Below are 15506 nucleotides of genomic sequence, written 5' to 3'. Positions count from 1 at the left end.
ATCTCACAATATTACCAAAGAGCTTTCATCGACGACGCAATTTCCTTGTCTTTGTAATGAATAGACTCTTTCAACAGTCCTGCCTTATGGTTACTTCTAAACACTATACATACACTTCACTTCTCAACAGTTCTGCTGTTTTAAAATACAATGCACTATTTTTTTTTTAACACAGATATCTTAATCGCGGAAAATGAACTTTTATTCTCGTCGCCAATGTAGAAGAGCGTGTAGTTCGGTTGTTTACTATATTCAAAAATGACGTTTATTTCCTGATTCCTAGATTAGCCTACTACAATAACAATTGTGTTCTCAGCCTACTACATTCATCAGGAGCTATTTCAGGAGCTCATCCGGAAATTCTACAAGAATTCCTCGAAAATTTCTCCAGCAGTTCTCCGGATGTTTCCAGGAGTTTGTCAAAAATTTTCTTCAGGAGTTTTTCAGCAAATGCTTCAGAAGTTTCTTGGGAATTCCTCGAGAATTCCTCCTGGATTTCCTTGGTATTTCCTTCTGGGGTTCCTTTAGAATTCTTCTTCGGGCATTCCTCGGAAATTCGTCCAAGAGTTTTTCGCAAACTCCTTCAGGAGTTCCTTGGAAAATCCTCAAAGAGATCTTCTGGAATTTTATCGGGAATTCTTCAGGAGTTTATCAGAAATTTATGTGGATGTTCGGAATTCCCAGGAAACTCATGGAGTGCTGGGGAACCTAGAAGAATTCCTTAGGAACTGGCAAAAAAAACCTCTAGGAACTTCAAAGGAATTTTCATGGAATTCTTGAAGGAATTTTCGAGAAACACCTAACTCGTGGAGAAATACCCGGAAATACCCGGAGGAATTCCCGAGATAATCATAAAGGAATTTCTGGAGGGATTCCCGATAAACTTCTGGTCTTCTGATTCCCGTTGACTTCTGGAAGAATTTCTCACCAACTCTGGAACTGGAGGAACTACCGAGCTACTCCAAAATAAATTCCACAGGAATTCTTGAAGGGATTTCCGAAGAACTCCTGGAGGGATTCCCAAGGTTCTCCTGGAGGAATTTCCGAGGAACTCCTGAAGAAATTCCCGAGGAACTCCTGGAAGAATTCGAGGAATAACGAAGAACTCTTGGAGAGATTCCCAAGGAACTCCCGGAGGGATGCCCAAGGATCTCCAGCAGGACTTCCCGCGGAAATAGATGGAAATACTGGAGGAATTTCTGAGAATTTCCTGGAGGAATTTCCTGGAAGAATTCCTGAGGAACTCCTGCAGGAGTTTTCGAGGACCTCTTAGCAAAATTTCCGATGAACTCTTGGCAGAATATCCCAGGAATTCCTGAAGGAATTATCGGGGAACTCCTGAAGGAATTCTCAGGAAACTCATGGATGACGCTGAAGATTTTCGACTGGAAATTCTATGAGGATTTGGCTTTCTCAGTCTAGGGAATCCAAACGATTAAATTGGAATTGCCTCAATTTATTCTTATGGATGACTTCCCTATAAACTCCTGGAGGATTTCTTGAGGAACTTTCGGATGATTTTCCGAGGATTTTCTGAATAAGTTCGCGATGATGTCCTGGAGGAATTTCCGAGGAATTCCTGGAGGAATTTACGAGAAACTCCTGGATAAATTCCCGAGGAGTTGCTGGTTGAACTCCCGGGAAACTCCTGGAGGTATTCCCAAAAAAAAACTCTTCAAGGAGTGCTTCGAGGGATTCCCGATGTGTTCTTGCTGGAAGAACTCATGGAGAAATTCTCGAGCAGTTCTTGAAGGCATTCCCGAGAAAATCCTGTAGTAATTGCCGTGGATCTCCTAGAGGATTATCACGAATTTCCTGAAAGATCGCCAAGAATCTCCTAGAGAAATTCCCGCGAGGAACTCCGGGAGGAATTTTTGAGATACTCATAGAGGAGTTCCGGAAGAACTCCTGCAGGAATTCCGGAAGAATTCCTAGAGGAATTCTCGAGGAACTCCTGGAGGAATTCCCGAGAAACTCCTGGAAGAATTCCCAAAGATCTTCTGAAGGAATTCTCCAGAAACTCTTGGAGAAATTTCCGAGAATCTCCTGGAAGAATTCCCTAGAAACTTCTGGTAGAATTCCAGAGGATATCCTGGAAGAATTCCCGTGGAATTCCTAGAAGAATGTATGGGGGACTCCAGGAGGAATTCCCGAATAGCACCTGGAGGAATATCCGAGGAACTCCTGTTGGAGTTCTCGGAAAACTCGTTGAGAAATTCTCCGGAAACTTATGGAGGAATTCCCGAGGAACTTCTGAAGGAGTTACCGGTGAACTTCTGGAGGAATTCCCAAGGATCTTCTGGAGGAATTCCCGTGATCTCCTGGGGGAATTTCCGAGGAATTTCTGGAGGAATCCCAAGGATCTCCAGGAATATTTTTCGAGGATTTTCTGGAGAAGTTCCTGAGGAACTCTTACAGGAATTTCCGTGGACCTCCCGGAGAAATTCCCGGGAAATCTTGGAGATATTCCATGGTAGCTCCAAGATAAATTCTCGAGGACTTCTGTAGAAATTGCCTGTAAACTCCTGCAGGTATTCCCCAAGTACTGATGGAGGAATTGTCGAGGATCTCCTGTAGGAATTCCCGAGGATCTCTTGAAGGAAATCTTGAGGATCTCCTGGAAAAGTTTTTGCGGATTTCCCGGAGGATAACCAAGGAGCTCCTGGAAAAAATCCATTGGGGAACTCCTGAATTAAATATTATGGAAATTCTGGAGAAAATTGTCGGATAATTTATGTAGTTATTTCCCGTCGAATCATGAAGAAATTCACAGGGAAATCCTGGAGGAATTCTACCACTTTTGCTGCAGGAATGCTTCTATAGGAATTCCCGTGGTATTCTTAGGGAAGCTATGGTGGGAATTCAGGGATATTCCTAGACAATTTTCCGTGGAACTCCTAAAGGAATCCTGGCAACTCCTGAAGCAATTCCCGAGGTACCGTCGATCAGGGTGACATTGGGCCTAGAGGGTTCGATGATCCATCGATCCCACTAATTCAATATAAGTCAGAGAATCCGAGATGGATGAAATGAATCATGTATTCTAGAAGTTTAGCACACAATTTGCATTCCTATCGTATTCTAAACGTGTGGAATAGTGGCCCAATGTCACCCCGCTTTGGCGCAATGACAACCCGCACAATAGTACTTCTTGGAGGAATGCACGAGAAGCACCTAGAGTAGTTCTCAGGAAACTCCAGGATAACTTGCCACTGAACTGAGGAAGTTCTTGTAAAGCTCCTGGAGGAATCCCAGAATGCACTCCATGAGGAATCACAGACTATGATCATCCAAATTGTCGGAACCTCGGTCGGAACCTACCTTCGCAGTAGTCACCGGTGACAGTAAACATGTTCTGCGTCATGCATTTCGACAGTATCGGGTGCCGCGTATCATGCGATCGTGGCGAGGTTTCAAACCCGGGTATTCCTCTCATTAAAGAACAGAAGTTGACCCGATGCAAATTTGTGTTCTCCAAAGCTTAACCAACGGACTTCACTCAGACCTTGGACCCCAAGCTTCAAACGGCACACCTCATTGGCAAGCTATGCCGTGTCAGTAGCTTAGACTATAAGATTTATATGTCGGAACCGATCAACAAACACTACTCTAAGTTTATAACAATCTACAGAAATACTTTACAGCAAATACTAAATAAATGTTCCCACTTTCTACCATAATCTACCCAATCAGATCGCAACAGTGTCTTCTTTAATGCCGTACAAGTCTAGTGAACTGTTACAGAAGGATTACGTAATCTGTCCTATCTAAGGCCTAGTTAACATGTTTCAACGCTATTCAGCGTCCTAAGTAACATATCTGTAAGAATACAATATTGTGTGTTTACAGAACATGGTCGTGCCGGAGCACAGAGACGGGAAATCTGAGGACGCTATTATCATGCTGCAAAAGAAGCAGGAGGATCCCACGAGTCAGGCCGGCGGAGACCAAGCAGTTGCTACCGAAAGCTTTATCACGCCTCGTATAATCGTCGACAAGCGAGAGTTTCGATCGGACCTGCCATGCTTGATCCATCGCCGCGGAATAGAGGTGGTGCCCATGACGATTACGGTAAGCAATTTGGACATTCTTCATTAGACTTTGTCGATTTGTGCAAAATTTCGAATACACAAAACCGCATAATGTACACCGGGGCACAAAGTTACACTCCAAACAAAAACTTATGATATGTATGCTGGCTCGTGCTGGCTGTCTTAATGGTTGTTGACGCATTGCACTTTTCTTGAAGTTTGGTGAAGTGTTGTTTCGTATTTCATGTGTAGTATCTGGTATGCGATTGATTTGCCTGGTATGCGATTGTTTTGCTTATTATTTGGGCTATCGATGAGTAGTTCTTGAACAAGACAACAACTACGCCGAAGATACCAAGCTTGTCCGAAGTGATATCGCAGGAACAGTGTTGCATTTGAACTGAACGCGAGCCAAAAATGAACTGAACGCGTTCAATTTTTTGAACGTGAACGCAGTAGACTTTGAACTTGCGTGTCAGAGCTTTTCACTGCTCAAGAACGCCCGTTCAGATCCCCATTCGGCTCAATGTTCTAATGCACTATTCTATCGATATGTAAAGCTAATGAATCGGTCCAGTCGTCCAGAGTTCTGTAGAAATCAGACTTCATGGAACATGGACCTTTACTGTACCACATAATACCACATTAGTAATAAGTACATACATTGCATTGTGGGGTTGGAAAGGGAGCGGATCGAAACGTCCGGGGTGACAACGCCTCGGTCCTTGGATGATTGGATGCGTCATCATATCCTTCTCTCCTAGGATTTTGTGACGCATTAGTATACACTCGTTGTTGCACGGAAAGATGTGCACGACCTAGGACATTATGGCATCGGGCATTAAGATTCTGAACCGAAATACAGATTATCCGCAATCCACGGTGACCGAGCCGGTCAGGTTGTGAATCCAATAAGCCCAAGATTACAACAAGAATTGGCGAAAAAATGGCAGAAATACGACCATTTCAGTTTAGCGGGTACCATGTTAGCATGCTGGTATTATACTGGTGCAGTTCTTGCTCATTGTTCAAGGTGCGTTCAATTTCGAGCTTGCACGCGTTCCAAATTTTGAACTGAACAATGTTCAAATCGTTTTGATCGCAGCGTGCCGAATTTGAACATGAACGCAAATTGATCGCGTTCAAATGCAACACTGCGCAGGAATATTTACGACCCAAATGAAATAAAAATGAAATTGTCTAATTTTATAAAACACTTGCGCCTCTATCCAGCGCTGGGTGATGACGCAGTAGATGCAGTTGCCACGCACTTCCACACGTAGATCGTGTAGTGATACCAAACAAGCAAGTCAGAAATCATTCGTATAAAATGTTTATTGTTTCAAAACTTATTAGCTGCCTTAAATTAAGTGCAACTAGAAAGCTATCTTCTAACAAAATGTTCCCTGATATATGCCCTAAATCTTCAGAAGAGGAAAGGATTTCTTATGCTGTTTTAAATACCTACCTTTGAAAAGATTACTTTCCTCATACTGAAAAATTGAAATTCTGATATAAAACTTCAAGCCGAGTGCGGACTTCAAGTCGACTAGCTTACCGATTAACTTAGTTTTTTTTTTCTGGGTTTCATTTGGGTCCATTTGCAACCATTTGTAACTATGCAGTAGAGTGGGTCATCGTTTATATGGAAAAATGAAAAATTCAATGGTATCCCATCTGATCAAAGCTTTTTTGATCCCATTTTAGGACCCATATAAGTGTGCAAAATTTGGGCACGATCGGTTATGTCTACGTTTTGCGCATCGCGTTTGAAGTTTGTATGGGGTTTTACATGGGAAACACACTTTTTTGCATTTCTCTCATGACAAGCTCGATTTTTTCTAAAACCATGTAAACGATAAAGTGAAAACATAGCCTAGGGTGTCCTGAAAAACTTTGTCGAAGACCACGAAGTGATCTGATGCTTATAAAAAAAGTTATAGCGTTAGCATTGCTTGGCGAAACAGCATGATTTTGTTGCTATTGTTATTCCTTTACATGTTAAAACATAAATACATGCATGCGGTTCGTTGATTATAACTATTTTCACAAGCATCGGATCCCTTTGCGGTCTTCAACAAAGTTTTTCAGAACATCCTAGGCTATCATTTTACAGTATCGGTTAAAACGTTTCAGACAAACATTTTCAACTTATGACAAAAATGCAAAAAAGTATGTTTTTCCATACAAAATCCCATACAAATTTCAATTGCACAATGTGTAGACGCAACCGATCGTGCTCAAATTTTGCACAGATACTCAGGACCCTAAACGGAACCAAAAAAAAATTGATCTGAAAAAACGGTTCCGATGACCCACACTACTATGCAGTTTTGTGTATTCGAAATTTGTATAATTATGGCGTTATGGTTCACATATGTATGTAAGTGAATATCTTTCTTCCCAGGTTGGTGATTACATTTTGTCGCCGGGGATTTGCGTAGAACGGAAGTCTGTCCCAGATTTCGCCAAATCGCTGAAATCGGGACGGCTTTACCACCAGTGCGACAGGATGACCCGTTGTTACGCAAAGCCAATACTTCTGATCGAGTTCGACCCGAAGTACCTTTTTTATTTGCAAGGGAATTTTCTTAAACAATTTTCACCCAACGGTAAGCATGATATCATGTGGTTGACCCACCGTTTCCAAAAGTTGCGGCTCGTGTGGTCCCCGAGCCCACACGCGACGGCCCAACTTTTGGAAACGGTGAAAAAGGGCAGGCAGGAGCCAGATCCTGAACGGCTGGAATCAGATGCAGATGTTGTAGATGAATCCTTCAAGGATCGCAATGTTAACTTTTTAAAGAACTTGCCAGGAATTGACTCGGGCAACATTGCAAAAGTAATGGCAAAAATAAAAAAATTAAAGGAATTATGCCGAATGAACCAAAAACAGCTGGAAGGATTGTTGGGCAATGAAACAAAAGCCCGAGTGCTGTGGGAAAGTTTGCACGAGGAAATATAATCGGAAAGATGGAAGAGATTCATTTTCATTTTTAGTTAACATCAAATTCATGATAATACTGATTCAACAATTTGCCGCCATAATACTCGATTTGCAGCTGCAGCTCTCCAACCTCGGTCGCGCCCAACATTCGCCTGATCACGCTCCACCTCAGTGGCGTAGCAAGGGGGGGGGGGAGGGGCGGTGGGTGCGATCCGCACCGGGCCCCTGAATTCAGGGGGCCTCCAAATCAGGGCAGGTCTAGTGTTATAAATCATCCCTGATTTGGAGGCCCCCTGAATTCGGGGCCCCAGTTTGAATAAAGTTCTGTGATTAGAGAAAGATTTCTATAAGTATAAGTTCAACACTTGCCGATCTGATGATAGTTATATAGGGGCCTCTTTGTTATTATCAAGAGATTTTGGAATGCGGAACACAGATGGCTATTTTGAAGTTCTATTATTAGCAATTCAAAATGTACACACTTTATTCGTGTAGTTTTGTTAGTTTTGTTTATATTAGTTTGATGACTACTCTTTGCACCTGCAGGAGCCCCAAAATACAATAAAAAAAAATGTGCTCGAGATCAAAATTGAATTTTACGACATTCAATACCGAAATGGAAGTAAAATTCATGAGCATTATGAAAACATCCATGATATCCTAACCACAGAACCAAACATAGCTGTTGATTTAGCTTAAGATTGCAGCTGAAATTCAGGGGCCCCATTTATCAAAATTAAGAACTGAACGCATTCAACGTCCTTGAAGGCTTTCTGTGGGAATTCCTTTGGGCAAGAATATCTTTTTCGATTTATCAGGCAGTTAATCCAAAGGCTTCTACAAAAATTCCTCTAAGATTTACTTCAGAACATTTTTAGGGATTGCTTGAAAAAATTTTCTAAGCATTGGTGTACGAATACTTACAATGATTCCTAAAGGAACACCTCCTAACATTTTTCAGGATTTTTTTCAAAAAATTATCAAGAAATCCTTTAGGAATTCCTTTGAGATTTTTTAATGTAGGGATTTCTTCAAGCAGTCGTTCAGAAATACCTCTTCGGAAACGGTCATAAAGCCATTCAAGGAATATGTCATGAAGACCTTCAAGAAATCTTTTAGATGGACCATAAGAAATCTCTCCAGGAATGATTTTAGAGACTTCTTCGAGAAGGAATCTTGCAGGAGTTCCTCACGGATAATATCATTGAGATCATGATTGGAGCCATACCTGAATGGATTCTTGGAAGACTTTCTAAAGAAATTTGAATGAATTCCCGAAGGAATCCTTGTAGAAATGTATGTAGCATTTTTTGTAGAAATAAAAAAAAAATCCTTGAAAAACCGCCTGAATGAATTTCAAGATGTGTTAGGAAAGAATCATTGGGTTGATTTTGAAGGTATATTTGATGATATACTGGAAGGATTTTTACCGAATTAGTGAAGAATTACAAATTCTTTGGTGCAAATAAATAAAAACAATCTTCAAAAGATTTCCTACATATTTCCTTGGAGGAATTTCTGCAGGGGGCCTTGGGGATGAATATGTTCATCCTTGTAGGGTTATCTGAAGAAAAACTGAAAAATCCATGAACGAATCTTTATTTGTAACTTGAAAAAAAAATCCTTGGAGGAAAGATTAAATCTTTACTGGAATTTCTTAAAAGATTCTTAACCGAATTGTGAAAGAGGACTTGAAAACAATGCCTAAGTAATCTTTGGATAATTTCCAACAGCAATTATTAGAGAAATTTCTGAGGAAATCCCTGCAGGTATGACTAAAGAAATGCTTCAACAAATTCTCAGGAAATCCTTGGAAGGGCTTCAAAATCATATGAGGCAGTGCAAAATGAACCCTTGAAGAAGTTTCTAAAAAAAATCTTGAAGGAATTCCTAAAGTATTCCTCTTTATAAAATGCTGAAGAAAACATGTGGGGCAGCTCCAAAGGAATCGTTTGTGGATATACTCTTTATGGAGTTCTTGGGATTACATAATACTGAAGAAATTTCTTCAGAAATGAAGGAGGAATTTCCTAAGGAATCGCTGTAGCAACTTTCGCAGGATTTGTAAAGATGTCCTTGAAGTATTTTGCAGATAAATTGTAAAAGATATCCCAGAAAGAGTTCTTGGAGCTCCGCACATGGAAAAAAAATGCTTGATGAAATCGTTAGAAACTTTCCTTAGAAGTTTCGTGAAGGAAATCCGGACGAAACTGGTGTTATCGCTAAAGAAATTCTTTAGGGTATCAATAGAAAAAAACTAATAAAAACCATGGAAGAATTCCTAAATGGTTCATTGAGGAATTCCAGTAGAATTTCTTGGAGCAATTCCTGTAAGAACTTTTACATTATCTATTAGAATTTCCAGAATTATTTTTTTTTTAATTTTTTTTCAGTAACTAATTTGGAAACCCGGGTACAAATTCATTAAGCATTATCTTTAAACATTAATTTGGAAATCCATTCGGCAATTGCTCTGAAAATTTCCTTTGGCGAGACTTTTGATTTATTGTTATGCAATTCCTTTGGAAACTTCTTCAACTAATTCTCGGCAATGCTACAAAAATGGCTTCTGATTTTTATTTCTACGAACTTCTTCAGATTTTTATTTCAACGAAAATTTCGTTGGGAATTCCGTCTGCAACTTTTCACTGATTTTTTTTTTTACAATGCGTTTGAGAAAGCCTCTGGTAATTACTTTCGGAACAACTTCAACACTTTTCTGGAATCTTCTGTACCAATCCCTACGGGAATTGATTGGGTATTTCACATGACATTTTTTTGGTAATTTATTTGGCAAGTTTTCTGTGAGTTACCTGAAAAAAAAAATCGAATATCTTTTGACGGAGTTTTTTTTTGGCAATTTATTGGGAAATGCTTTGATTGGATTTAATCCGAAAATTCCTATAAAATTATTCTTGGGGTTTTCTTTGCAAATATTTTTGAAAACTATTTCGGCACTTCCTTCGAAATCTTCGATAACTCTTTTGGAAATTTCTCAGCAATAATACTCGAAGTTGAATTAGATTATTATTTTTGAAAATTTCTTTAACATCACTTTTTGAAACTCTTTGGGCAACTGCTTTGGAAATTTATCTCGGGATTTCAGCAATTTCTTTGAAAGTTCCACCAGCAGTCCCTATGCAAATATACCTGACAATTACATTTGTAATTCTTTCAATAGTTCAATGTTGAAATTCATTCGATAGGTACCGTCATTAGGGGTGACATTGGGCCTAGAGGGTAACATTGGTCCATTGATCCTACGGATTCAATATAAGTCAGAGAACTTGACGGTGGATGCCAAGCATCTTAGACTAATGTATTCTAGTATATTAGCACACAAAATGCATTCCCGTCGTACTCTAAATGTGCGGAATAGTGGCCCAATGTCACCCCACTTTGGCCCAATGACACCCCGCACGACGGTACTTTGAAAATTAATAAGTCAATTCATTTGTCAATTTAAGTGACAACTTTTAAAAGCTTGTTTGTTATTACTTTGAAGTTCTATGAGATACACTTTTGCAAATTAAAAAAAAATCCAAGAATTTACAACGGAACGACCGAGAAAAATCTCAAGAGAATTACTTTAAAAAAATCCAAAAAATTAAGATGATTACCAGAAGAGATCACAAACAATTTCCTAAAAATGTATGAAGAAATTCCATTAGAATTTCTTGGGGGAATTTCTGTTAGAATTGAAAGAATTCTTATATTTTTTAATTTGAGTTTCTTAAGTATTCATTGGAGGAGTTTATGAATCCTTGAATAGGCTTAATAACCCTTCAGCGCGTGCGCTGTTGTAAAAAGTACAACACCACCAAAAAGCCTCGCTTTTCGTATATAGCGCGATCGCGGTGCAGTTTCGGTTGCATGATGGCACGCGTCCTGGAAGCTTAAAGGAATTTCTAAAAAAAATCTAGCAAAACATTCAATGCCTCCTCTGGAACATTTCCTATAGAATTTCTTGGAGGAATTTGTGTAAGAGTCTCCGGAAAACTTTGCAGGAGTAATTAAATTAATACAATAAGAAATCTTTGCATGAAAGGATCCCAAAAGATTTCTTGTACAAAATTATTTGTTAAATACCTGGGAAAATCAGTTTAAGAATGAATGAATAACATTAATTGAAGAAATTCTAAGAGAATACTTACTAGAATAAAATCTGAAGTAATCTTCGGAGAAATTATTGGATGAGCTACTAAAGAAATCTCTTGAAAAATTCCTGAAGGAAATTTGGGAGCGATTTCTAAAGGCTTCTTTGAAGGAATTCCTTTAGAATGTTGAATAACCATAGAAAATCGATTCCTGGAAAAATCCCAAAAGTAATGGTGGAAGCTTTGGAGATGTTATTAAAAAAAATTAAGCAGAATGCTTTATACGATTAATGAAACCTTCGCAGGAGTTTCTAACAAGATCCTTGAATAAATTCTGACAGACTCTTGTGATAATTTCCAGGAGATTTTTTTGAAGAAATATTTAAGAAATCCTTGGAAAAATACTCGTATGAATTCTTGAAGCGATTCCTGAAAAAATTCCCGATGAATATCCTCTATGAAATCTTAGCCTTGCATTAATTACCTAAAGGATGCTCCTAGTTATTCTCAAAGAACTCCTGCAGAAAGTGGTAAAATAGTCTTAGGAGGAATCCTTTGAGAGACTTCTGGAGAAGTTATTTGTTTTGACACGATTGGGTATCTGTTCTTCTACTATTTAAGCATATACGCTCCCATTTTCATACCACTCAAAACAAAGGAATGAAGCGCTTTTTGTTCTGCTTCTTATTTTTGTATATTTGTTAGAAGCGAGCACGGATAATATAAAAAATAACGTAATAATTCTGGAGAAATTCCTGACTGAGATGCGTGATGTAAACTTAGAATTATTTTTCCTTGGAAGAATTTTGAAGGAGTCTTGAGTCTTATCAAAAATCGAAATAGAAGTTTTTGAAAAGTGCCCAGAGGAATACTAGCAAAAATTGCTGAAGGAACTTTTGAGAAAACTCCTAGAGTTGATGGATATTGAAAAGTTCATTAGAAGAAGTCCACAAGGATTTTTCGAAAGAATTCTTACAGAACTCCTACAGAAGTCCATCTAAAAGTTTAATTTAACTAATTTAATTAATAGTAAATAATTAATTTATTTAATTCAATTTCTTCTATAGGAATCCTTGGAGATTTTGTTTTATTATTATCCAATTGATTCTTTGGATATTTCTAGGAGGAATTCTAGGATGAATCTCTTAGTAAAACCTTTAGAGAAACTTCTTGAAGAATACTTTTGGAAAAAGGAATCTTTGGTGGGATTTCTGAAGTAATCCTAGGGAATTATTCTTAAGAAATCTTAAAAAGGACGCCAAGAAAAGTTATGAATGCTTGAGGAAATAACAAGTTTAATTATTGTAGAAATATCTGAAAAAGTTATTTGAGGGAATAATTGAGAAATGCTTGAAGAATTTATGGAGAAATATTTGACTTTCGTGGAGAATCACCAAAGGATTATTAAGAGGATTCTCTGGAAGAAACGGAAGAATTTTGAAGGAAATTCTAGAAGGGCTTCTCTTCCTCTGAGGGGATCGCGATGTAATTTCTTGGAAGAATATCTGGTTCTGAATGAATCATTGGTGGTTTTTTGTAGTATTTTTCTTGGAATTTTTCAAGAATTCTTTAGATGATCTTCTAGATAAATCCTCAGAGATATAATTGATAGATTCCTGAACTAATATGTCTATACTCGATGAAGCCTTTGCAAGAATCTTTTGAATTACTCTGTAGTACTTTTGAAAACATTGCTGAATGTCTGAGGTGAACCAGCCAAGGGGCTGAAAGCCTCATTAATAAAGCTAATAATAATACCATTCCTAAAGGAGCGCTTTTAGAGGAATACAGAATGACATCCTTGCATTAGCAACTTAAAAGATTCTTGAAGACAAATTGTTCTTCAAGAAAGATTTCCCAAAGAAAAAGGTAAAGCAATCTTTGAAAGCGTATATAAAGGATTATTTTGTGCAATTTCTAAATAATTTGTTAAAAACTTTTTCAGTGGAGCGGATCTGGTGTGATAGTTAGAACACTTGACTATCACGCCGAGGACCTGGGATCGAATCCCACTCCCGACAAACTCGCAAAATGTGAGTTCTTCCTTCGGAAGGGAAGTAAATCGTGGTTCCCGAGATGAACTAGCCTAGGGCTAAAAACCTCGTTAATACAGATAAAAAAAAACTTTTTCGGCATAATTCTTATAAAAAAATCTTTCGCTCCCGAAAAAAATCATAAAGGAATACAGAAAATAAGATAAGATAGATAATGTTTAACCTTCCGTTGGCCATCACTGCCAGCATCACTAGAATGCTTAGTACAAAAAGCGAGATTTTTTCAACGTTTTGTACAAAATGCAACAGTGCGATCATTCGACAGTTAAATGTAAAGATTTATGTAATTTTCTGGGGGGCCTACCAATTTGCTTCCGCACCGGGCCCCCAAATCCCTAGCTACGCCACTGCTCCACCTGGTCCGCCCATCGTGCTCTCTGCGCTCCACGCCTTCTTGTACCAACCGGATGGTTAGCAAACACCAACTGTGCAGGGTTGTTGTCCGGCATTCTTGCAACATGCCCTGCCCACCGTATCCTTTCGGCTTTGCCCACTTTCTGGATGCTGGGTTCGCCGTAAAGTGCAGCGAGCTCGTGGTTCATCCTTCTCCGCCACACACGGTTCTCCTGCACGCCGCCGAAGATCGTCGTTAGCAGCGCTTGAAAACTCCGAGTGCTTGCAGGTCCTCTTCGAGCATCGTCCATGTCTCGTGTCCACCACCGGTCTTATTAACGTATTGTACATGGTACATTTGGTGCGGGGGTGAATCTTTTTTGACCGCAGTTTCTTCTGGAGCCCATAGTAGGCGCGACTTCCACTGATGATGCGCCTTCGTATTTCACGACTCACGTTATTGTCAGCCGTTAGCAAGGAACCGAGGTAGACGAATTCTTCTACCACCTCGAAAGTATCCCCGTCAATCGTAACACTGCAGCCAAGGTTTGCCCTGTCTCGTTCAGTCCCACCTACCAGCATGTACTTTGTCTTTGCCGCATTCACCACCAGTCCGACCTTTGCTGCTTCACGTTTCAGGCGGGTGTACAGTTCTGCCACCGTTCCAAATGTTCTAGCAATAATATCCATGTCATCCGCAAAACAGACAAATTGGCCGGATTTCGTGAAGACCGTACCCCGGCTGTTGAGCCCGGCTCGTCGCATAACACCTTCCGATGTTGAATAGTAAGCAGGAAAGTCCATCACCTTGTCGTAGTCCTTGTCGAGATTCGAATGAACTGAATAGTTCACCAGAAATCCTTACGCTGTTCTGCACACCGTCCATCGTTGCTCTTATCAGTCTGGTAAGCTTCCCGGGAAAGCTGTTCTCGTCCATAATTATCCATAGCTCTGTGCGGTCGATACCGTCGTATGCCGCTTTGAAGTCGATGAACAGGTGGTGCGTTGGGACCTGGTATTCACGGCATTTCTGGAGGATTTGCCGTACGGTAAAGATCTGGTCCGTTGTCAAACGGCCGTCGATGAAGGTGGCTTGATAACTTCCCACGAACTCGTTTGTTTAAGGTGACAGACGACGGAAGATGATCTGGGATAGCACTTTGTAGGCAGCATTCAAAATAGTGATCGCCCTGAAGTTCTCACATTCCAAATGGTCGCCTTTTTTGTGAATGGGGCAGATTACCCCTTCCTTCCACTCCTCCGGTAGCTGTTCGGTTTCCCAGATCCTGACTATCAGCTGATGCAGACAGGTGGCCAACTTTTCTGGGCCCATCTTGATGAGTTCAGCTGCGATACCATTCTTACCAGCTGCTTTGTTGGTTTTGAGCTGGTGAATGGCATCCTTAACTTCCCTCAGCGTGGGAGTTGGTTCATTTCCGTCCTCCGCTGCACTGGCGTCGTCGTTTCCTCCGTTGCCGTAGGCTCCCGTGCCTACGTTCTCCACGCCGTTCAGGTGCTGATCGAAGTGTGGAAGCAGCACCTTTCGATCACCTCACGTCCGTCTGTCAGAGGCCTCCGTCTTTATCCCTGCATATTTCGGCTCGCGGCACGAAGCAGTTGCGGGATGCGTTGAGCTTCTGATAGAACTTCCGTGTTTCTTGGGAACGGCACAGCAGTTCCATTTCTTCACACTCCGCTTCTTCCAGGTGGCGCTTTTTCTCCCGAAAGAGGCGGGTCTGCTGTTTCCGCTTCTGTTTATAACGTTCCACGCTCTGGCGAGTCCCTTGCTGCAGCATTACCGCCCTGGCTGCATTCTTCTCCTCCAAAACCGTTCTGCACTCTTCGTCGAACCATTCGTTCCGTCGATTCCGTTCCACGTACCCGATGGTGCTCTCGGCTGCGTCGTTGATGGCTGCTTTCACTGTACTCCAGCAGTCCTCTAGAGGGGCCTCATCGAGCTCGCCCTCGTCTGGCAACACGGCCTCGAGATTCTGCGCATATGCTGAGGCGATATCCGGTTGCTTCAGTCGCTCTAGGTTGTACC

General features: G+C 40.4%; 1 protein-coding gene and 1 long non-coding RNA gene across 2 annotated transcripts in view; one reads left to right on the top strand and one right to left on the bottom strand.

The window, feature by feature from the left end:
• LOC134287026 (DNA repair endonuclease XPF-like) overlaps window positions 1-7137 on the top strand; it is a 38080-nt gene extending 30943 nt beyond the window's left edge. Inside the window, exons 5-6 of the mRNA XM_062848734.1 lie at window positions 3850-4071; window positions 6439-7137. Coding sequence (XP_062704718.1) covers window positions 3850-4071; window positions 6439-6996 — 780 coding nt within the window. The 3' untranslated portion in view covers window positions 6997-7137. The remainder of the gene's footprint in view (window positions 1-3849; window positions 4072-6438) is intronic.
• The window catches only part of LOC134285528 (uncharacterized), a 374077-nt gene that overhangs the window by 151741 nt on the left and 206830 nt on the right, over window positions 1-15506 (bottom strand). The window lies entirely within an intron of this gene.

Source organism: Aedes albopictus, chromosome 1, assembly GCF_035046485.1.
Source record: "Aedes albopictus strain Foshan chromosome 1, AalbF5, whole genome shotgun sequence".
NCBI lineage: Eukaryota > Metazoa > Arthropoda > Insecta > Diptera > Culicidae > Aedes > Aedes albopictus.
Note: the sequence above shows the minus strand (reverse complement) of the source record. Positions and strands in the feature narration are given on the sequence as shown.